The sequence below is a fragment of the Vitis vinifera genome, chromosome 14 (genome assembly GCF_030704535.1).
Source record: "Vitis vinifera cultivar Pinot Noir 40024 chromosome 14, ASM3070453v1".
Taxonomy (NCBI): Eukaryota; Viridiplantae; Streptophyta; class Magnoliopsida; order Vitales; family Vitaceae; genus Vitis; species Vitis vinifera.
The window spans coordinates 373,071-396,961 of NC_081818.1; the positions used below are offsets into that span (position 1 = coordinate 373,071).

The 23,891-nt window shown below is 34.9% G+C and overlaps 2 protein-coding genes across 2 annotated transcripts; both read left to right on the forward strand.

The window, feature by feature from the left end:
- Positions 1-3,177: 3,177 nt before the first annotated feature.
- Positions 3,178-4,148, forward strand: LOC100254549 (agamous-like MADS-box protein AGL80). Its single transcript, XM_002279471.4, has one exon. The coding sequence runs from the start codon at positions 3,281-3,283 to the stop codon at positions 3,989-3,991; it is 711 nt and encodes a 236-aa protein (XP_002279507.1). The 5' UTR covers positions 3,178-3,280; the 3' UTR covers positions 3,992-4,148.
- A 12,957-nt stretch (positions 4,149-17,105) lies between these two features.
- On the forward strand, positions 17,106-23,619 carry LOC100244141 (uncharacterized). Its single transcript, XM_010661459.3, has 8 exons — positions 17,106-17,368; positions 18,240-18,321; positions 19,045-19,240; positions 21,003-21,157; positions 21,406-21,549; positions 21,655-21,758; positions 22,215-22,365; positions 23,293-23,619. Exons 2-8 carry the CDS (start codon positions 18,250-18,252, stop codon positions 23,368-23,370), a joined length of 900 nt encoding a protein of 299 aa, XP_010659761.1. The 5' UTR covers positions 17,106-17,368; positions 18,240-18,249; the 3' UTR covers positions 23,371-23,619.
- Positions 23,620-23,891: the final 272 nt, after the last annotated feature.

Consider the following 23,891-nt stretch of genomic DNA (forward strand, 5'->3'; position numbering starts at 1 on the left):
TGATTGGCATATTCAGTAACTGTTTTACTTCCCTATTTTGCAACAATCGTCTTCACCTTAACCTCATATACTTGAACCACATCTCTAGCTTTTGAATATGTCTATTGGATTATGTCCCAAATATCCTTAGTTGTAGCTAAGAACATACATGTGTCACTAATCTTAAGAGTCATAGAATTCCACAGTCATGCCATAATCATAGAATCTTCTTCATCCCATGCTTAAAAATGGGGATCTCCTGGTTTCGGCCCTGTACCCATAAGATGGTTGATCTTCTCTTTCCCTTTCAGCATAGTGCGAACAAGTTGAGACCATTTAAGTTAATTTTTTCCATCCAGCCTATACGCAACCTGAATGTTTTGGAAATCCCTAGGTTGTTGAGATCGAACAATCTACTTCGATTGTGTTGTAGCAGTCGTCTCTACAATCTCCGACATCTTCCACGAAAAACCTGATCTCTTGGGAATTAAGGTAGATTGCGAAACAAAAAACCAGCAGCAATGAAGGCTGGTAAAAGAACACGTGAAATACTCTGTTTTGCCTTCAGAAAGCAAAACAAAGCAGAAAAAGAAAACGTGAATAAAAAAATAAAAAAATAAAAAAAATCCAACTATGAAGGCCAGAAAAAATGGCGATGAAGGTCAAAATGATGCCCAAATTTTAAAAACTTACTACTCTGATACCATGACACAAAATATGGGTTGAAAAATAATAAGTTCTATATTTTAGATTGACTATACACACAGTTTAAATAGGAGATTACAAGAAAAGAAATAGGAAACAAGAGACATAATAGGAAACTAACTTATTCCTAAATTAGAAAACTATCTAACTCAATCCCTCAATTTAAGGGATTTTAAAATAATTTTCCTATTCTATTTATAGCTCAATTACAGTCTATTTACAGCTCGACACAAACAACTAATTAAGCAAACATGAATGAGACTCGTTTTTTCTATTTTAAAAATAATAATAATAATTTTATGTAAAAGAGAAATAATAGAATACATGTATTTTTCTATTATTTTTAAAATTTGATGAAAACAACTTTTACTTATTCTTTAGAAGTTGTTCTCTATTTCACTTTGTTTTTAAAAACTAAAAACAAAAAATAATTACCAAAAATTGTTATGAATTTTTAAAAACAGAAAACTGTTTTTAAAAACTCCATCAAACAAGCTCTTAGTTTTCATTTGGATACATTTCACTTTTTCTATTTTTAAAATAAAAAAATAATAGTAACTTTTATACAAGATACAAAGAAAGAAATTAAAAAATAACATTAACTTTAAATGTTTTTAGAAAGTTTAGTTTTCATTTGGATATATATTGTCTTTTCTATTTTTAAAATCGAAAAATAATAGTGACTTTTATATAAAATATAAAAACTTCTGGTCTAGTTTTCCGTTATTTTCCTAATAAAATTTTATTTCAAAAACTCAATTATGGAAATTAGTTTTTGGGTTTTATTCTATAGATAGCGGCTATATATAGGATAAAAGTTGTCAAAATATTCTTTACATTTTTAATTATTTTTAGAAAGTTATCTAATAAGCTACAAATGTATGATAAGGACTGTAACGGCTACCAATTTTGAAAATTCCTAATCTGAAATGACTATAATAACCATTAGTTTGTCTTATAAGAAAAATGCCCAACACCCTATAATTAATTTTTATACTTACCATAAGGATTATAACATGATAGAAAAATACTCAAATATTTTTTCTCATAACTTGTAAGGGCTTAATATTTTATTTTTTATTTTTCATTTTTTACAATATTAATAATAAATTTTTAAAAGCTACATCTTGAACAAAAATGATACACAATTTGATTATTTATTTAAAATTAAATCAAAAGCAATCTTATTGAAATTATTTTACATTTAATCAATACAAAAGTTACAACCTTTATGAGTTTTCAAATATTTAAAATAATAATAATTATAACTAAATGTAATCTTTTTTTAAAATAAAAAATATTAACAATTTTTCAATGCAATTAGGCTTTTTATAAGAGAACTATGTGATACAAATATATTAAAAGAATGAGGCAAATAGATTAAAAATATGATACTATATGAATATTATTTTTCTAGCGCAAACTAATACTTATCCATTTGTTTTCATAGACATTAAAAGTACTTTTTAACATTCTCATGATACTTAGGTTTATTATAAAAATACACAAATACATTAAAACTATTATGACTTACAATACAAACCAATATAGCATGATAAAACACCTCCAAAACAAATTAGATTTATGGTAAAAGCCAACTACAACACCAATGTATTGAATATATATTAGACGTCGTGCACAGGCCACGTCTAATGACTGCCTCCAAAAAAGCATAAGGGTTTTTTTTTTGTAAAAATCATATGTGACATTCAATATTAATATTTAATAATAATAACAAACTGGCAAAATTAAGGGGGGCAATAGGGTAAAATGATAAAAAGAAAAGGACATGATTGAAATTGTAGTGTGGTCAAGTTTTCAAAATTCCTTTTAAGGATTTTGGATATGGAATCTGAAGGAATTAGCAAACTTGATGACCCTTTTTATAAACAATATTTGAGAGCACCTCAAAATTATTCTTACAAAATGACATTTCAATACAAAATTTATTAATATGTTTTTGAAGTTAAAAAAACAAGAAACCGATCTCAAAAACAGAATATGTAGATGATGACATGTGCTTAGAGAGACAAATTATTCCTTAGGGTAGAGAATTGGAAGCATTTGCTTCCTCATTATTTCCCCCCTGTAATCCTCAGGTTAAAAAACCCCTTAAATATGCATTAAACCTCTTACCAAAAAATTGAAAATAATATTTTGATTGAAAAAATAACAATGGGATGTCAAAAATGGAAGAAAATCTCAACCAACTCACCCTATTAAATTGATTGAACATTCTAAAAATCTCCTGCCCAAGATTTGACCTGACAAATATGCACAGATAAAAGATGCCATTCCATTTTCTTCTTGAAAGCTTTATGTCCAAAGTTTCAAAGATGGTAAACCTTGTTAGCCCACAATTGGAAGGAAAAAAAAAAAAAAGGGAAGAAACAAAACATAAGGTGCCCAAAATTTAATGACCTTAATCCAAATCTTATAAGCGATCAATATTCCAACTAGGATATGCAAATTCATAATCTTCTGATATCAAGATTGGAATCTCTTCAACTCTATATATAACAATGGTTTTTTGAGGCAAGAGAAGCCAACTTCATTCCATATTCTTTTCTCCTCTCTAACTATTTTTGCCTGCATCATGACTAGAAAGAAGGTGAAGCTTGCATACATCACTAATGATTCTGCAAGAAAAGCAACATTCAAGAAAAGGAAGAAGGGTCTGATGAAGAAGGTGAGTGAGTTGAGCACTCTCTGTGGGATTGATGCCTGTGCCATCCTTTATAGCCCATATGACTCTCAGCCTGAAGTCTGGCCTTCCCCTTTGGGAGTCCAACGTGTGCTTGCCCATTTCAAGAAGATGCCTGAGATGGAGCAAAGCAAGAAGATGGTCAACCAGGAGAGCTTCCTCAGGCAAAGGATAGCAAAAGGCAATGAGCAGCTCAAGAAACAGCGCAAGGACAACCGCGAAAAGGAGATTACTCAAGTCATGTACCAGAGCTTGACTGGTAAGGGCCTGCAGAATCTCAATATAGTTGATTTGAATGATCTTGGGTGGATGATTGACCAGAACTTGAAGGATATTCACAAGAGGATTGAGTCTCTCAACAAAGAGGCTCAGTCCCAGGCAGCAGCAGCGGCCGCAGCTGCAGCAGGACAACTGATAAAGACTGGAGGGAAAGCACAGGAGGAGAAACCAGCCTTTGACAGCATGGATGCCATTCAGAGGCAGCAGTGGTTCGTTGACTTGGTGAACCCCAATGAGCAGATGGGCTTTGCTGGAGATGACATGATGCTGCCATTTGGGGACAACAACCACAACGCTCTCTGGCCTAATGGCTTTTTCCCTTGATTGCATCAGCAATGGGGTTCTTGATCATTTCTAGCACATGTTTTTAGTGTTTTAGCCTAAGATGATCAGGGTTGTTTTCAGTTTCTGTTTTCTGTCCATGGTAGTAGGATTATCTCCACAGTCTTTAGCTATCTATGATTAGTTTTCTGATCTCTCACGTGTTTATCTCTTTATGACCCCAAATTCTGTATCATCATGGCATCAAAGACAGCACGATGGCAATCACAGGCAGGCAAATAATGTCTAAGAACTAAGGTCTTAATTTGAATGTCTCTATATTAATGGTCACAACCCTGTTGTGACAAATTTCTTAAGAATTGAGTTTCCATTTATTGGAATTTCCCTTTTCCATCTCTTTTAAATGATAAAGACCATTGTTGTTGAAAATTTGAAATGCTTAAGCATTAAGGAAGACAAGTCAGGTCCATTATGTTTTTTATGCCATTTGACAGAGAATCCAAGCCCTCACCAAAATGACGACACTTGAATGGTAGAAAATTGAACACTTTGTCATAAAAACCAACGCGTCCAAATGCCCCATTAATGAATTATCATCGACGTATTTGTATTTACATCGCACCATGAGTTGTACCTTGGCATGCCAAACTATGTACTTGATCATCATATATATGATGTTGGCTGTCAATGTGGCCATGAAAATTTCATCCTTTCTGTCATATGCAGAAGGAGAGGCCTTTTCTGCATTCACAAGGACTCAATTCCTCTGTGTTGTTTCTCATTCAGAACACATGATGAACGTGGAAAACTCAATACAGAATGCCCTTGTGGTTGGAAGTTTAAGCATGTTTTAAGAAAAGGTGAAAACTCTTATCAAGTACAGCATAATGGATATTCCCCACCATCAGATTTTGTTGTTTATTCGACAGATCCACAGGATTTCATTTCAAAAAATTCCCATAAATAAGATGTCTGACCAAATATTCACCTTATCATGGAGCAAATCAATTAATTAATTCCTGCATGTGATAGGCATGGTAGTTACCATATGTTCTTGAACCCAACAAAATGACCATGTTTGCTGTCATCCATCTCATTGCAATCATAGAGATATTTCCCATGAATGGCTGTGGGCTTGATGATGATCTAGTGAGATAGAATTCAAACAATAAATTGCAAAAAATCTGGGGTTTTCCATAAAAGCAATGTACAAATCAAACACCATTTAAGACCATTTTTACGATATGGAGTTTCTCCCTTTGTTACACATAGAAGGCATCTAAATTAATAGCAAAGAAAAAGGACAGACACTGACCTTGACCATAGGGTTTGGTACTTCCAACTACTTCGAAGGACTAATGCTCATCTTTTGCTCTCCGATAGCCGCGGCAAGTTTCTTTGTACATGTAGACATAAAAAAATTAGTGGATTAAATTACCACTAATTTGGTCTTCTAAAAAAAAAAAATCATCTTATGGATAAGTCTCTCTCATCTCCAACTATAAAAAGGATAATAATAATAATAATAAAATATTATTATTATCATTATCTTATTGGTAAAACCTCCCGGATAAGAAAATTCGCTAAAATTATGGAACTAAATCTCTTGAATTAAGCAACTAAAATTGAGGATTCTGAAATTCAAATTCTCTATCTTCACCTATAAATAGAGGTGTCTTCCATCAAGAGAAAAAAAAATTCAGAAATCAGGAAGGAAATTCTGGAGAGGAAAAAAAAAATAGAGAGAGGAAAATCCTAAGGAGAAAATCCAAAGGTAACTTCGTATAGGAGAAGGGGCTTCACAACAATAGAGAGCTTCATCAAATCTCCTTGCAAGTTCAGTAAACAGCAAAAGAACTAATACAATCGTTCTTTGCCATTCAACAAGGTCATTCGAGAATAAGTCATTTGTGGCCCTCGATTGATCTCTGAAATCAAGAAAACGTCATCATCGTCTTCCGAAGTGTGATCAAATCAAAAGAATCAGCGGGAAAAATATTCTTTTGGAAAGAATATTATTTATTTATGAGATTGTACCTGCACTACATTTTTAAATTTAATAAATCATTTGTTTGCATTAATTTTTCTATTTTTATTTTGTTAATTTTTACAGGATAAAAATTTACGAAATTTGTGCATACAAATTTCTGGCACACCCGGTGGGACCTCTCTGCCTCTCATCTCTTTTGTTAGAAGATTGATCTCTACTACGTCGATGGCACCCAAAAGAACTCAAGTTGTGCATGACAACAAGGGCAATGATAAGATCGTCATTGCACAATCAACACATGACACCACTACGGGCCCCATGACTCATAGCAAAGCAAAATCAACATCTTCGCTCTCAACAAAACAAACAAGTGAGTCTGCTTGTTTTCCAAAATCGGTAAGGACCCATGATGAGCATCAACCTCTCATCACCTTGGCCTCTTTGGGGGCAAAGAGCCATAGTCCTCGTAGCAGGGGAAAACTCTCTTCAACACTAAGGGACTTTGGGGATAAATCTCCTTGCTCTGTTACTGACGCCAACTCCAGCACTGGCTCATACTCCGGATCGCCAACCAGAATGTCAAAGGAGGAAAAATACTCCAATCATTCTGACTCTTTTACTTCTCCCTTCTCGATGACCATGCCGGTAATGGCGACCGACACTACATCCGTAGAGGAACAATTAGCAGAGATGGCTCGCGCCATCGCCAAACTCACCAAGACGGTTGAGGAGAAGGATATGCAGATAGCCTCTCTCGTAAACAAGGTTGAGACACAAGTACAAAATGCGGGTGAGTCAAGTCACGGACTCAACCACCCTCCGATTGTTGCATCTCCTCTCGATGATGCACCACATACGTATAAGACAATGCAATGTGAGAGACAAACGACGGAATCTGCCTCAGTGGCTTCATTATCTGTCCAACAACTTCAGGACATGATAACTAACACCATTAGGGCGCAGTACGGTGGACCCTCATAGAGTACGCTCATGTACTCTAAACCTTACACTAAGAGGATTGATGACCTACGTATGCCTATGGGTTATCAACCTCCAAAATTTCAATCATTTGATGGAAAAGGCAATCCAAAACAACATGTTGCCCATTTCGTTGAAACTTGTAACAATGCAGGTACAGATGGTGACTTATTAGTTAAACAATTCGTCCGTTCTCTTCGAGAGAATGCTTTCGATTGGTACATAGACCTTGCACCAGAGTGTATCGATAGTTGGGACCAAATGGAACGTGAATTCCTCAACCGTTTCTATAGCACCCGACGAATTGTAAGTATGATGGAACTTACTAACACTAAGCAATGGAAAGATGAACCGGTTGTAGACTATATTAACCGTTGGCGTTCCTTAAGCCTTGACTGCAAAGATAGATTATCGGAGGTATCAGCCGTGGAGATGTGCATACAAGGAATGCATTGGGGTCTCCTATACATTCTCCAAGGGATATGACCCCGTACCTTTGAAGAATTAGCTACCCGAGCACATGACATGGAGCTCAGCATAGCCAACCATGATGCTAAAAATGACCTTATCATTAACCAGCAAAGATAAAGACACAATGGGAAAGCAAGTGATAAGATTTCAATAAAACCCATCCAGGAGTCAATGACGGTAAATGTGACTCTTGCGCGAGATAAAAAGAAAGAAGTAACAGAGGCTAGACCAACCCAAGAAAATGAGAGGTGTCGGTTCACCTTGAAGGAATTAGAGGAGAAGAGGTATCCTTTTCCTGACTTTAATGTGCCTAGCATGTTGGAAGACCTGCTTCAGAAAAAATTTATTAAGATACTTGAGTGCAAACGTCCAAAAGAAATTGGTCGTCTTAATGATCCGAACTATTGTCATTACCATCGAATCGTCGGTCACCCGGTAGAGAAATGTTTCATCTTAAAAGATCTTATAATGAAACTTGAAAAACAAGGAAGAATTCATCTGGATCTTGATGAAGTAGTAGAGTCAAATCATGCTACAGCCATATTTGGGTCCCTCGATCCTATTTCGTTACATGTTCCACTTAAGAAACTGGGGGCATGTGCCAATACTATTCAATATGAGTCATTGAAACCAAAGCAAACACAAGTGTCGTGTCAAGATAGCTTTCTTCACCTTTGCTTTGATAATAAATCAATGTCATATGACAAAAAAGGTTGGACATTGGTGGCACAAAGAATACCTCACAAGAAGCAAGAATCTCATCCCTACCCAAATCTTCCTATGAAGGAACAATGTAAGCAAAATATTCATCGATATGCGAAGAAGAAAGAAGAAAAGAAACCTAAAAGAAAACAAGCGATTGTACAGGTTGATGATCTCTTGGTACAAAAACTCATCACCCCTATCACCTTAGAAGAATACTTCCCTCATGAGTTCTTCAATAGAGGGATGGTGACATCAACTCATATGGTCTCTTATCATGAGATTTCGAAAGAAGATGAGTCAAGTAAAGATGAAGAAAACGCTTTCGGTGTAGAGCCAAGCAAAACCAAGGAAGATGATGAGATACATAGGAATCCATCACTTTATGCCACAAAAATAAAGGAGGCAAAACGATTTGAAGACAAAGGCCACGATTGTGCGACATGTTGTGCAAACATCACCTACACCAGCGGCGATGAAAATGGCGTGACATCAAATTTTACCACAATTGTTTTCAAACCTCGGCATTCCAGTTATGCTCCTTAAAGCATGAGCCTAAACTGCATATTGCTCCTATCCTACAAGAACTTAAACTGTAGTAAAAAAAAAAAAAAAATCATTCTTAGCAAACTTCTTAAACTGAGGAACAAACCCTTTGTATTAAAGAAGTCAAATTCGGAGATTCCAAACTAAAATCTCTAACTTCTCTACATACAAGTGTTCTTTCCTTTCAGCATGACGCGTTCTCAAAAGGGCGATGCAACCTAGAAGCTAAATAAAAAAAATGAAGCTTCAAAAGTCAAAATCAAATTCCAAACATTCTTCTACAAGCTCGTGGAAGAATATCAAACACAAACAAAAGTGTCATTCATCCACCTTCAAAGCTAAAGAAGACAATGATGGGTTCTTCAAAACACTTGAGGAAATTGTTGATAAGTTTACTTGAGAGCAAGTCATCATTGACCCTCAATTAAATTTTGCTCCAAGAACACGTGGTTACCACCTTTGGATTAAAATCAAGTCCAAGCTTGACACATTCTTCAACAAGCTCGTGGAAGAATATCAAACACAAACAAAAGTGTCATTCATCCACCTTCAAAGCTAAAGAAGACAAGGATGGGTTCTTCAAAGCACTTGAGGAAATTGTTGATAAGTTTACTTGAGAGCAAGTCATCATTGACCCTTAATTAAATTTTGCTCCAAGAACACGTGGTTACCACCCTTGGATTAAAATCAAGTCCAAGCTTGACACATTCTTCAACAAGCTCGTGGAAGAATATCAAACACAATACAAAAGTGTCATTCATCCACTTTTAAGATTGAAGAAAATCAAGACAAAGGACTTCTTTTGTTCTCCAAAATGCTTAAGAAATATCTTCATAAGTTTGGTTGAGAATAAATCATCTTTGACCCTCAATTAAACTTTATTCCAAGGACGTGAATTTATCATCCTTCAATCAAACTCAAGACAAGTGATACTCCTGACCCGCATGAGCATAAACTACATACGACACATAAAAAAAAAAAAATGGAACTACGTTTGACTTGATTCCCTCTCTTTGAATGGTACGTAGGCAACTCGAGGAAACCACTCGAATTCAGTCACTACTACACAAAAAAAAAAAAAAAAATTATTACTTTAAGACTCACCCTATCTACATGACAATGCATGTACGTGATGAGTCTTGAAGTGGGGGCATTTGTAGACATAAAAAAATTAGTGGATTAAATTACCACTAATTTGGTCTTCTAAAAAAAAATCATCTTATAGATAAGTCTCTCTCATCTCCAACTATAAAAAGGATAATAATAATAACAATAAAATTATTATTATTATTATTATTATCTTGTTGGTAAAACCTCCCGGATAAGAAAATTTGCTAAAATTAAGGAACTAAATCCCTTGAATTAAGCAACTAAAATTGGGGATTCTGAAATTCAAATTCTCTATCTTCACCTATAAATAGAGGTGTTTTCCATCAAGAAAAAGAAAAATTCAAAAATCAGGAAGGAAATTCTGGAGAGGAAAAAAAATTGGAGAGAGGAAAATCCTAAGGAGAAAATCCAAAAGTAACTTCGTATAGGAGAAGGGGCTTCACAACAATAGAGAGCTTCATCAAATCTCCTTGCAAGTTCAGTAAACAGCAAAAGAACTAATACAATCGTTCTTTACCATTCAACAAGGTCATTCGAGAATAAGCCATTTGTGGCCCTCGATTGATCTCTGAAATCAAGAAAACGTCATCGTCGTCTTCCAAAGTGTGATCAAGTCAAAAGAATCAGAGGGAAAAATATTCTTTTGGAAAGAATATTATTTATTTTTGAGATTGTACTCGCACTACATTTTTAAATTTAATAAATCATTTGTTCACACTATTTTTCATATTTTATTTTGCTAATTTCGCAAGATAAAATTTTACGAAATTTGTGCGTATAGTACATATCAATCAAAATTCTATAGGTGAGTTATCATCCAACTTCTATAGCGGATCCCCCTTTGCTTCTCCTAAAAGGCTGGATATAGTGTACTGTAGATTCGATATTGAGAGTCATTTGGTAGTGATTTTAAATAGCGCTTGTAGTCTTTCTTATACTTGAAAATTTTTATTTTTCAAGTATTAGAAATATTAGAAACATTTTTTAGAATCACAAGCACTTTGAATTTAAGATGGTAAGAAAAGAAAAATCTTCAAGTGTAATTTTACAAGCTGTACACCAATTTTCTCTTGCTAACTATTCTAGAAGGCTAATTCTTTTTGACTTGACCATTGGATTTCCACATGTATAGGATAAGGGCATTCACCATATTTGATTTTATTTGTAACAAGTCTTTATAACCATCGTTGGATGATAAAAAAGGGGAAAAGTTTGATTAAATGTTAAAAAAAATTATAAATTAATTATTATTATTATTATTGTAGTAAAACATATTTCACCATAAATTTTATTTCATGGGAAAAGATTGATCTTTCAGAATTTTCTTTTATGGTAAAAAAGTTACATATTGCTATATACTTATTTATGGTGAAGAAAAATATGTTGTCGCAAATTTCATTTGGCCGACTTAAAACAACAAACTCAGCCACAAATAATTTTTTTGTGTAAAAAATTCTTCTATCACAAAATACTCTCTTTTAATCACAAATTAATTTATGGTAAAACCCTATATTTGATGTAGTGTTTTCAGGCTCCTCAATATTGATTGTGTTTAGAGGCTAAGTCCCCTTCAAAATTGACAACTTTCTGAGTCCCAACTCCAACACAATCTAAGTCGTCTTCACAGCCATATGCGCAAAAATCAACACGCCGAGTGATATACTGTTCATGGAACTAGGACCATGGAAATATCACGGTACTGCTCAAGTTGCTACTAACATAACTGTCTATCACAAATAAGGATGCATGTTTGGTCTCATTTGAATTCATACAAGAATCTCCCCTTTATAATTGTGCATTGACCCGATTCTCCTTTGATCACGGTAGACCAGTAGAAGGTGGGGAATCCAATTTTAGCGCATGCCCATCACTAGCTTTGCTTGCATTACTTCAATGGTAAACAATGAATCTTTTACTTGGACAACAAGGATGCACATATGAATGGACCAAGAATCACAAAATATAGAGAAAGCTAGGAGAAATTTCGATCTAGTTGGGGCCATTCAAAATTTTACTTTCAAGGAGGCTTAGTCTAAGTCCATTGATCAATAGTTGCTAGGGAATTTCAATTCCTTAAGTTTGAAGATTCTAAAATAAGGTCAAGGCTTCGCGGGTAGGCTACATAGTTATTTTATTGACTGGTCTAGAAAGGTGTAACATTTCTTAGAATTGTATTAGGTAAAAGATTGACTAGATTCGTTCAGCTGAAGAACAAGAAAACTGTAACATATCGCCTTAGCTTCCAAAAAAGTGTCTGATAATGTTTGCATAATAAACTAGTAGAAACTGGAGGATCTTGAAGATTTTAAGTCTCTTAAGAGACAAGCAAGTGAGATATCATATCTTTTTCTAATGAAAGAAGTCATTACAAATTCAGGTGCAAGAATCCGATCTTCCTGTACTGTTTGCTAAAGGATTTCTGGTGGGACCAATGTTTTGGGAAAGAACATATTTGAATATGACACGTATCTTAATTTATATGCAAATGTTGTCGAAGTCATTGGACCTATCTTCATGCATTGCTACTAAATTCCAAAAACTTCAAAGGTGAAGGCAAGAGAACATTGTAAAACTGAAGAAAAGCTAAGGGAGGCTTTAGTCATTAGTGGAGTAGAAAGGAGAATTTAGGAGGCTTAAAACCATCAGTTGTGCAAATCCAATCACATGGTAGAGCCACCCAAAAAGGAACTTAGAAAAGGGATCCAAGGAAAAGGGAACTTCATGCATGAACTTACTCAGATGGCTCTCCTTCCATTCATCTAAATGAAAAAGCCTACATAAGCCAGTGTACTTTAGCCTGGCACGGCTAGTAGCTTCCTCAACACTTTGTTTCATTACTGTTCGAAAGAGAAGGAACCAGTTAGAGATGAGAATCCTCCAACCATGGCTAAAACTAGGGTATAGGGTGTGTACTGTCTTCTAATAATTCAGCTTTCACCTTCTTAGGATTGACACTTACAGTGTTTGATTAACATGGTCTAGTTGAAACTAGCAAAAAAGGCCAAATCCACAAGAAAATTAGACTTGAATGGCAGGACAGGAGTCGCAAAAGCTACTCCAATTGTTATGCTTAAACACAACAAATGAGACTCAAGCCAAGGACTGTGTATGTTATCCACTAAAAATTAAATAAAATCCATCACATTATAGAGAGAATATTGACAATAATAGCATGATTCATTTTGAGCTCAAACACAAGGATAGGGACTGATTGATAAGTTCAAGCTTTTTAGATTCAAAGATCAATCACATGCGTAGAAGTCTAGGATGCCGAATGCCAAATATTTCTAATTTGTCAACATTATTCTTGATTCACTGCTACCACGGCCTACTTTTCTTGGGGTTGTTCTAATGTTTATTGTCAGTGTCTTAAAGCCAACTTTTCAAAATAATTGGGGTTTTTAACGAGTCTAGAACAGGGTTCTAGTTTTTTCACATGCTCTTGTTGATTCTTCACTGCTACCACGGTCTACTTTTCTTGGGGTTGTTCATAATGTTTATTGTCAGTGTCTCAAAGCCAACTTTTCAAAATAATTGGGGTTTTTAACGAGTCTGGAACTGGGTTCTAGTTTTTTCACATGCTCTTGTTGATTCTTCACTGCTACCACGGCCTACTTTTCTTGGGGTTGTTCATAATGTTTATTGTCAGTGTCTCAATGCCAACTTTTCAAAATAATTGGGGTTTTTAACGAGTCTAGAACAGGGTTCTAGTTTTTTCACATTCTCTTGTTGATTCTTCACTTCTACCACGGCCTACTTTTCTTGGGGTTGTTCGTAATGTTTATTGTCAGTGTCTCAAAGCCAACTTTTCAAAATAATTGGGGTTTTTAACGAGTCTAGAACAGGGTTCTAGTTTTTTCACATGCTCTTGTCTGTAGGCTCATTAGTTTTGTTCTCCTATTTTTCATTCCTTTTTCTATTGACACCGTTTGTTATTGAAACTCTTCACTCATCTTTGAAAAATGATTATACTTGTGAAGCATGGATTAGCAAAGAACTGAACGAAAAATAGTACCGTGTATAGAAGGAATATAAGCTAAAAGAAAGGAGAAAAAGGGGGCGGGTTGTTACAGACTCTAGCCCAGAAAAAGTTAAAGGCTGAGAAGAAAGATATGTGGAATGTCCAATAATTTCTCTGGGAGAAACCACAACCCCTCTTCTTGAGAATGTCCTAGATTCCAAAAATCAGAGGCACTGTAAGGTTCTTTAGCCAGTATCTTACTCTGGGAAACAAAAAACTTAAGAAGTAACTTGGTAAAATATACCCAACACTGGAGTACCATAGTTGTAAGTAACTTGATCCCATGACAGTTATTGTACTCCTCTCAAAAATGCATTCAAGAACCTTTCTTACTGCCCAAAACCTGTGATAATAGCATAAACTTAAAAACTCTGTTCTTTGTGGTCCTAAGTTTTATTGGTGGATGTTGATCACCCCATTGTAGACTCTGTTGATAGTTTAGGGTTGCGATGAGCCTTCTGGTTTGTTGCAGCTAATAAGAAGAATGAGGCCATTGGAACTGTCCCAAGTTGTTAGAATCCTTGTTAACATTGACACAATCAAAAACCTCAGTAAGGATGAATCCCAAAGAGACCATATAAACACACTCTTATCTCTGCAAAGAAGCAAAAAGCTTGCAACAAATCTTTGTATTATGGTTCACAAATTAGAAATACTGCTTAATTTCAAGTAGTTTCATTGCAATATGAGGGATAGTAGCACAACGACCAGACTGCTATGCCTTAAATCCAGTTATTTTCAGTCATTAATGTTTTAAGAGCAGTAGCTTGGGCCTATATATTAAGAAGTTTCTTGATATCTGCAGGCTTTCCTGGATTATGCCTTCAACAGAATTATGCACTTGAGCTATAGCACCATCACCCTTGCAAGGATAGAGCCATGCTCATAACAAGAATGCCAAGTCATTTAGAAATCCTATTACAAAGCTAAAAACTATTGGCAGAAACCGAAACGGCAATAAAGATAAACTCAATTTGATATATAACAGTACTGATTTGATATATACAGAGGAGGGGAGGAGAGCTTGAATATAAAACAACACCTCTTACATATTATTGTCCACAAACTAGAAACAACAAACTCAATTTGAATAATAAGTAAGACAAAACAAATGAAGACGCAGAGGCTCCTGGCATTCAGTTTGCAGCTGCAATCCGACTACGTTTCTCGTGGAACTTGTCGATGAAAGCCGAAGCTTCCTTGTCAATAGAAGGCTCAGTTATCCAGCGTACCCCGCCACTAGGCCATACCTTTTGCATGTTTGGTGATTCATCATTGGTGTACTTCACTTTCTGAGACCCCTTTGATTTGAAGAGGCTGAAAACAGAGAAAGAAGAAGAAGACTTCTTCTGCCTGTTGTTGCCTCCCATGCTTCTTCGCCTCTTCCTTTTTTGCTGTAATGAAAACTCAAGTAAGAAGGAAGTTGCAGTGCTCTGTCTTGGTTTTCCAATGCCAAGAAGCTCACCTGTATTTATAGCTGGTGATCACAGGGTGGAGAATCTGGGGAGTTCAAGTCTAGAACGATAGATATCGATGGTCCAAATTGAATGAAATGACAAGCCAAGAAAGCAAAGAAATGAAACAATGTTGGTAAAACTTGGGCAAAGCACGTGTGCTACGGTCCTCCACTTTCATATTTATGGCAAGCAGCCTGCTGGGATGTTGAATTACTACGCTTGTGGTCCCTCCTTTCACCGTGAAAGAAAAAAATTAATCGGCGCTACTTTTCCTTTTGTACCTCTTCCGTTCTTTCTTTCTTGCTTTTTCTTTTTTGTTTTGTTTTTTCCGTCTTCCCCTCTGAATGCTAATGAAGGGAACATCCGGATCGCCAGACTGTAAGGCATAACCAACAGTAAGTTGATGTAACAAGATATTTTGTCCCATCAGTTTTAAGAAAATCAATGGGTTTCTACTTTCTATTCATTTCTATACGTAGATACCCAACTTTATTTCTCTTCTTGTTCACTCTTTTATTTAAGGTAACCACTAGCCCATGTCATCATGATATGACTAAGTTGCTTACAGTGCTCGCTGGCTCAAAAGGTCTGCTTGAATTGAATAGTTTAGGCGTCGCCATTCGCATTTTGTCGTTGGTGGTCTTTCTTACATTCTACTGAATGGGCCAAGTAAATTAAAAATATAAATTTAAATACTACTTAATTATTAATACATGTAAACTATTTTATAAATTTAAATACTATCTAATTATTATAACTCATTTAATAATCAAATTGAATTAGGTTTTGTGTAAGTTTATATAATTAACATGTTTATGACCCAATTAACTTAATTATATATTAAGAAAGTTTTAAAATAAGTTAACAATAAATAAAAAATTATAATTAAGTTAATTAACATAATTATTAAATAAGTCGATTTGAATCAAATCTATATTATATAAATTGACAAAAAACTATTTATTTATTAAACGAGTTATTATGATGGACATGAATATACAAATTCATGAAAAACATATTAGATTTGAGTGATGTTGGTGAATTATATCAAACTTTAGTACCTTTACAATTGAATGTAGGCTAAGAAGAAGCAAGCACCCCCAACACATACTCATCTTTTCTAGAAGCATCTAACTCTCTAGATATGATAAGACTGACAGCAGCACACGTTTAAGTAAAACTAAGCATGCCCATCCACCATCCTTTAAAAAATGAAGGGAAAGATGAACATCAAAGTCTAAGGAACCCTAGAGTGCTCTTATTTTAATACTTGGGTGAAAGCATGGGCTGGCAAGGATCAAGACCTGTTGAACAAAGGCTGGGACCACTTCCCCCTTCCCCCCTTCTAGTTAGGCTGCTCTCTAGCCATGGAGTCTGCAATTGCCAACCATTGGCCAGGCATGGTATCCAAATCCAAGCTATCTAGCTTTTTCAACATCCCCTTTTTATTTTGGCATTTTTTTTACACCCAAATCAGAACCAGAAATTGGCATGCTCACCTTGTACTTGAAGGCACGGATCATTATTCCATCTTGCACTAATTTAACTTTCTTAAACCATTAAAAAATGGTTCCTTGCTCTAATCACTTTGATGATCAAATTGTCATTATTGGAGAAGAATCTGAACCATTTACAGTTCAAATTCATTAAAATATTGAACCAAGCCTAGAAATTTTACAGGCATTTCTTCACTGGCCCTTGTGGATTAGTATCAAAATGGAAAAAAAAAATATTACAAGTGAAGACCACCTAGATGACCCCATATTAAGATTGCAATTTCTTTCTATTTACATATACATATATATATATATAAGGGGTGATAAAAAGGGAAAGCCTGAATTTACTTTAATAAAACAAAATTAACACTTATAGCCTTAGGATCAATGTGTGGTGGGGTACCAACATAACCCTAATTTAATTTCTTAAATACCATAGTAATTTAGGGTTTATGTAAAATTTTGGACCCTAATATTGATTAGGAAAGAATAGTGGGATTTTTTTTGTTATTTTAGAAATAGTAGGGGAGGCATTCGTAATTTTTTATTTCTTTTTCTATCTTATGCTTATGGGTGTAGATCTGCGCGAGCGAGACAGTGAGCGGAAGCAAATTGGTTGGTTTCCTCAGAAGCCAAACACTCTTTCTGGTAATCTTTATTTCCTGAATTTCTACTTAACTATTTCCTTTTCTCTCATAGACTCGGTGTCAATTTAGTGATAGTCCTTCTAGGGTTTCTGATTTGATTCTATATCTCTTTCATTGATCTATATATTGATTCTTTGATTGGCATATTGTTAGGATTGGATTTTTTTTATTTTTTTTTTCTGAGTATTTGCTGCATATGCTTGATCACTATCAAAAAGTCTTTTTTGCCCGGGCGCTGAAAAATCGTGCCTGATTGCTGCGTTTGGTTACCTAAAAAACTGAGGGAAACGGAATAAAAGTTGGAAGCTTGTTTGCGTTTTGGTTTTAGGGGGACAAAAATTGAAAAGCGCAGCAGCTCAGTTGAGGTTTTTTTTTTTTTTTTTCGTCTATGGTCCAAAACAAGGAAAAACTTCGATTTGTTTTTATTTTAATTGGGCATATATGCAATTTCTTGAAATGAAAGGACTGCTTTTCAATGATTCTCTTTTTTGCCGATTTTGCTAAGTATTTGTAAAGCAGCAGTTTGTTTTAGATTCAAGTTTGTTATCTATCTTGTAGCCGTAACAGTTTATCGCATGAGTTTAAACTTCAGAAAACCTTGTAAAATTGTGTTTCATGCTACAAGATTTTAATCTATTTTGTTTTTGAATCTAAGTGTAATGTTTTGTTCTATTTGTTGCTAAGTTTTGGTAAAAGGGTTTCTTTTTAGATTTATATTTGTTCTAGCATGTTGAATTGATAATGGTTTTCCACATGTTTAAGCTAGGAAAGATTTCTCAAAATTGTGTTTCATTCTACAAAATTTTAAACTACTTTGTTAGTATATCTAAGTGAAGCTTTTTCTTCTATTTGTTGTTTTATTTATTGTTCAGGGGTTAGAAAATGGATAGAAGATGGTACAGTGGTAGACAGGAAACAAGCTCTCGTGATAATAGGCAACGTGAAAGGGAGGAGGTAAGAAATATGTTGCTAAAATCCTAATACATACATACATATATACATACATACATATATATATATATATATATATATATATATATATTCGTAATGGATTTGTTGCATCACCTATTTAATGAGTTCCTCTGTACACATGGTTTTCATTTGAAATTGCCCATTTGGGAAGCTATCAAACTATAAATTTTACCTATCAAATTCATTTTTGCCAAAGTTTGTTGTGAGGAACCACTGTTGTGTTTCAGTGTCCTAGGCTCTTGAACTTGCCATCTGTGTTTCCCTTTTATCCACACTTCCCTTTTTGGATATTGTTATTTGTAATTACCTTTATGTCCTCAATGATCTGCTTCAGTTATTAAATTATTTCTACCAGATCTATTGTTTCAATTTTCTTACTGATTCATTAAAATATGCTTTCAGTTTTAAATTACTAATATTTCTGAAATGATATGACTAAAGTTGGGGAAATCGTGTCCAGGGGCCTTCAAAAAGAAAACTATCAAGGTCTTACTAGTAAAATAGAGCCTCAATTTATCTTTTCAATGTGTATTCTGTTATTTATTTTTTCAATTAAAAACCACTCTTCATAGCACACTAAAATACTCCAGTCTCATTGCATTAATATTCCTGTTTAACTCTTCACTAAAACATCATGGATGTATATAGAATTATGTTATGTCAAATAAGTTGAGATGTTTCTCTTTTACCTGTTTTTTGGCATAGGCATATAAGGATTCACTTGTTGAGGATTTGGCAGAGGATTTTCGTTTGCCTATCAATCATAAGCCAACAGAAAATGTTGATCTAGATAATGTGGAGCAAGCATCATTGGACACACAATTGACATCATCTAATATTGGGTTTAGGCTTCTTCAAAAAATGGGTTGGAAAGGAAAGGGTCTTGGGAAGGATGAGCAAGGTATGATGTTTATTTATAGAATACTATTGTTTTAATAACATTTACATTCTGTATAATGTAGCTATTTTCTTAATATGGAGTTCTTTTCATTTCTACTGACCAAATAGATTCATCAGCTTTGTACTTGTGATATGGCAATTATGATTATTAAGTTTTACTTTCTTTTTGACTCTTAAGTCTTATAAAATCTCTGTTTTGCCTTAATAAATGGCTTTCAAACTACTCTTATCAAAAAAGAGAAAGCGAAATGAAAATAAGCTTTCAAGGCATAGTCTTTTTACTCTGTTTAGACTTGGTGTTGTTGTTACTGATAGGCTGCAACTTGGGTTCCTTATTGTTGATTTAAGGGAGGAAAAAGCCTAGGATTACTCTTTTTTCCTTTTTTTCTTGAGTTGAAGGGGACAGTCACAAGGTATGGATTGGATTAAGAATAGGAGGGGGAGGTATGTGTAGCTATTCCAAGTTGTTGGTAGAGACAGTTGATCACTCCAAAGCTTGATTGGTCCCTTTCTTAGATCCTTACATCAGTCAACTTAGTGCAGATTCCCTTGCAAAAGGGCTGCCCCAACTTGGTAATAGTTTGCAGCATGCAATCTTTAAATTTTTTGTAGTATTTCTGGGTATGGTGTGTGTTCTGCCTATTGGGCTTTCTAGACCTTATTTCTGGACTGCATGCCTAATCTTTGATTGTCCTTTTCCTTTTCTTTTCTGCTCTTTTTTCTCTCTCCTCCATGTATATCATCTTTTTATTTATTTATTTATTTTTAAGTTTGGCCTGGTGTACTTTCCCTGAATTATTTTCTTGAAGTTATGAAAATATCTTTTTGACTTTTTTTTAACATCTTTAGTGTCTCAAATGGTTACATAGAACTATATTATAGTTCTATAATATGTCTGCTAGTGACTCTATGCTGGCTGTAAAGTAGAAAGTTTTGCTCTTACAATGATTTGTGTTGCATGTTTTGAAAAAACCTTTTCCTTTGACAGTGTTTGAACATTTTCCTTTTTTGATCTTAAAATATTGATTCTTCTTTTGATAGATAAATAAAAATGGTATTGAAAAGCCCCAAAAAGGGGTGCACCAAAGCACACGTGATGTATACAACGACCACCAAAAAGCACCAAAAAAAGGAGGGAAAACAAAAAACTACTCCCTCCCTCAAACCAAAGCCAACCAATCAATGAAATCAAATAAGGACATCAAGCTTTCTCCTATAAACAGTTTGGTCTAGGAAAACAAGTTACCCAAAAACTAGGCTTTCAGTCTTTGATCAGAGAGCTCTGCATTCTCAAACAATCTTCTATTTCTCTTCTTCCAAATTATCCACAAAAGGCATAAAGGAGCTGCTCCCCAAACCTTTTTCTACTTCCTATTGATAAAAGAACCATGCCAACCTTATAGAGTCTGTCTAATTGAGGAGGGAACCACCCATGAAACACCAAAAGAGAGAACAGAAGCTGCCACAGCACCCTTGCATTGCTACAATGCAAAAGGATGCTGTCAGTTGACTCCTCATGAGTGGTCTTGGTTTCTTTTCTGGTATCTGGTTCAGGCTACTGATAGTAACTTAAAAGTGATTTTGGTATCTCATGTTTTTCCGTTGGAGATGCTTATATCTTGGATATGTTCTTTCTCCAGCTTGTTTGGTTCAAAATAGCCTTACCAATGACTACATTTATTTCCAATGAGTTTTGGAATGTCCTACACTCTGTTTATTTTTGCTGGGTTGTTCATGCACTATCTTTCTGGGTTTATATGCAGGAATTATTGAGCCAATAAAGTCTGGAATTAGAGATCCAAGATTAGGGGTTGGAAAACAAGAGGAAGATGATTTTTTCACTGCAGAGGAAAATATTCAGCGAAAAAAGCTGGATGTCGAGCTAGAGGAGACAGAGGAACATGCAAAGAAGCGGGAGGTATGCCTTCAAAGTTGTAGTTTTTAGTTGTAAAAAATTCCATTACTGGATAATTTGAGGTTGATGCTTTACTTTTTCTGAAACGCACATCTAATAGCAGAAGGCAGCATATAGCATATATGTATGTCTTTTGACGGGAATGGTATTTCATAAGGGAACATCAACTTTGGAAGGTGTTGAGAATTTCGTGCAGTTTTTATTACCTGGTGGCTTCTACTGCCTGCTTCGTGCACATTATGACAATCCAGGTGGTAGCAGAACGTGAGCAGAAAATTCAGACAGAGGTGAAAGAAATACGAAAGGTGTTCTATTGTGAGCTCTGCAACAAGCAATACAAACTGGCTATGGAATTTGAAGTTCACTTGAGCTCATATGATCACAACCACAGAAAGGTGAATGCTTTTTATACTCTGAAAAATTTTGTTGGTCAGGAAAATTATTTTTGAAGTTCAAGGCTTTCTCTAAATCTAAAGTTTGCTTGGTATGGGCCTTTGCAGAGGTTTAAGGAAATGAGAGAAATGCACGGTACTAGCAGTCGTGATGATCGGCAAAAACGAGAACAACAACGTCAAGAGCGGGAGATGGCTAAGTTTGCTCTGATGTATCCTTCATTTTTTTCACTTGGCTAATTTTGGTCATCTTCTTGGAAAATTAGATGCTAGAAATGATATTTAATAAAAAAAAAAGAAAAGAAAAGAAAACCTCATATTTTCTTTTTGTACACCAATCTTGTGTCTTCTTGTTGTTGATGATAATGTTAATGATGATGGTGATGATTTTTTATTCCTTGAATATATGGTAAGGAGCTCCCTTTAATGTAGCAGCTTCATTAAGACCTTTTTTTAAACATCACATAGTAATTTGACAATGTCATTGACCAACACCCTCTTTCATCTGCATTATAACATTGCTTTTCCTCATTTCTTCTACTATAGCAGTTGAGCCTTATACCATGACCCTATTTTCCTTGGCACTTTGTTTTCTTCCAAAGTTTAGAGGTCTACAGTGATGTCTACAGTATCACTTTGTTTCTGGTTTTTTACTTAATGCCAATTAGGGCGGATGCTCGAAAGCAGCAGCAGCAGCAGGAAGAGGAATCTGGAAACACTGCAGTTTCCACCACACTGAGAAGTGCCACCCCACTTGCTGATCAAGAGCAGCGGAAAGCATTAAAGTTTGGGTTTTCCTCCAAAGGTGGCATGTCCAAGGTATATATCCAAGTGGCATCTAGGGTACATAATAAACTTTTTACGATCAATCTTTAACTTAAATAGTCCTTTTGTCTTTGTAGCTTTTCCAATATGGTTAGGATAAGATGCTTGCCATCAAGAATGTTCTTTTTATATGCTAAAGCATCAAATAGTATCCTGGGAATAATTTTTTATTGCTTTTACAAGAAATAATAATGTCTTATTTGGTATGACTCATGGACGAGTACTCCTTTAAATTAAAAAACATGAAATTACTGTTATTGAAAGCAAGAGACTACTTATGAAAGCAAAATTCTTTAATTTTTTTTTAAAGCAGAAAAATTCTTGCTGGTATGGGTAAGACATTACTTGTTCAAGCAAATAATTTCCCCCTTGTTCTACTACTACTACTGCATTCTGAAACACTTCTATTATCATAATTACAGGTTCTACAAATTAATGTAAAAACCATCCTCTCCCTCACCAGCTTTAATACAGCCTCTTACACCATGACCATTGCCACCACTTGTAGTGTGATCTCATCTGCCACTCAATCATCATCAGTGTGGCCTGTCATCCTACAACCTTTCCCATCATTTCCACAACTTTTATCACTGCCATTCCCACTGTATGCTTAGTCATGCTTTCGTCTTCAATTAAATATTATACTACTTTTCTGTAGCATTTTATATAAAAAAAAATGCTATCATGTATTTGGAACTTTGTCCCTGATTCTGGACATTAATTTGCACGTTGCAATTGATAGGGATGAAGGAAATTGACACATATACAAGTCTGTTAATAGCTCTACCCGTCTGAAAACCCAGGTCTAGGGAAAAGTAACTGAAACAGCATGTCATTTGTTTTACTGTTATTGATGAATGTTATGTGAAAATTATGGCTTCCTACTAATTTATCATTCTCCTTTTTCCTCATGCCAAACAGAATTCATCAGGCAGTGCAGCAAAGAAGCCAAAAGTTTCTGTTGCTTCAGTTTTCAGCAACGATAGTGATGAAGAATAGTGATATATGACTGGACATCAGTGCTTAACTTATGGTTGAGAACTATCATATCTTTATCGACTCAGACACTGGATTCAGGTCCATCTTGTGTAATTTATAAAATATATCACCTGTGCCCTTAGTGTTCACTCATTTGTTTTGGTTGTGAGCATATGGATCCTCCGTGGTATCATAAACTTGTACCAGAAACAAATTTTATGAGTTAAAGTTAGTGAGAATAAATTGTTGCTTAATTTGCCTTTCAGAAAATTGCATTTCCTATATTGAATCAAGAATTCAGATGCCCAGGCTTAGGCCTGCAAATGCATTAGTAGCAAGTATACCACACATCTGTTTAGTGTCCTTGAAAATAAGTCCTTATAATTTGGATACGCACTGGGTGTTTGTCCTCAGCTTGATGCGGTCACAGGTTTAAATTTTCTGGGTTCGTCATTTGTGCCCCGTACTGCATTACAACTCGGCTTCTGATCTTTCTTGAAACTTAGCTTTAGTGTATTTGGCTGTCAATGGCATTCGCATCA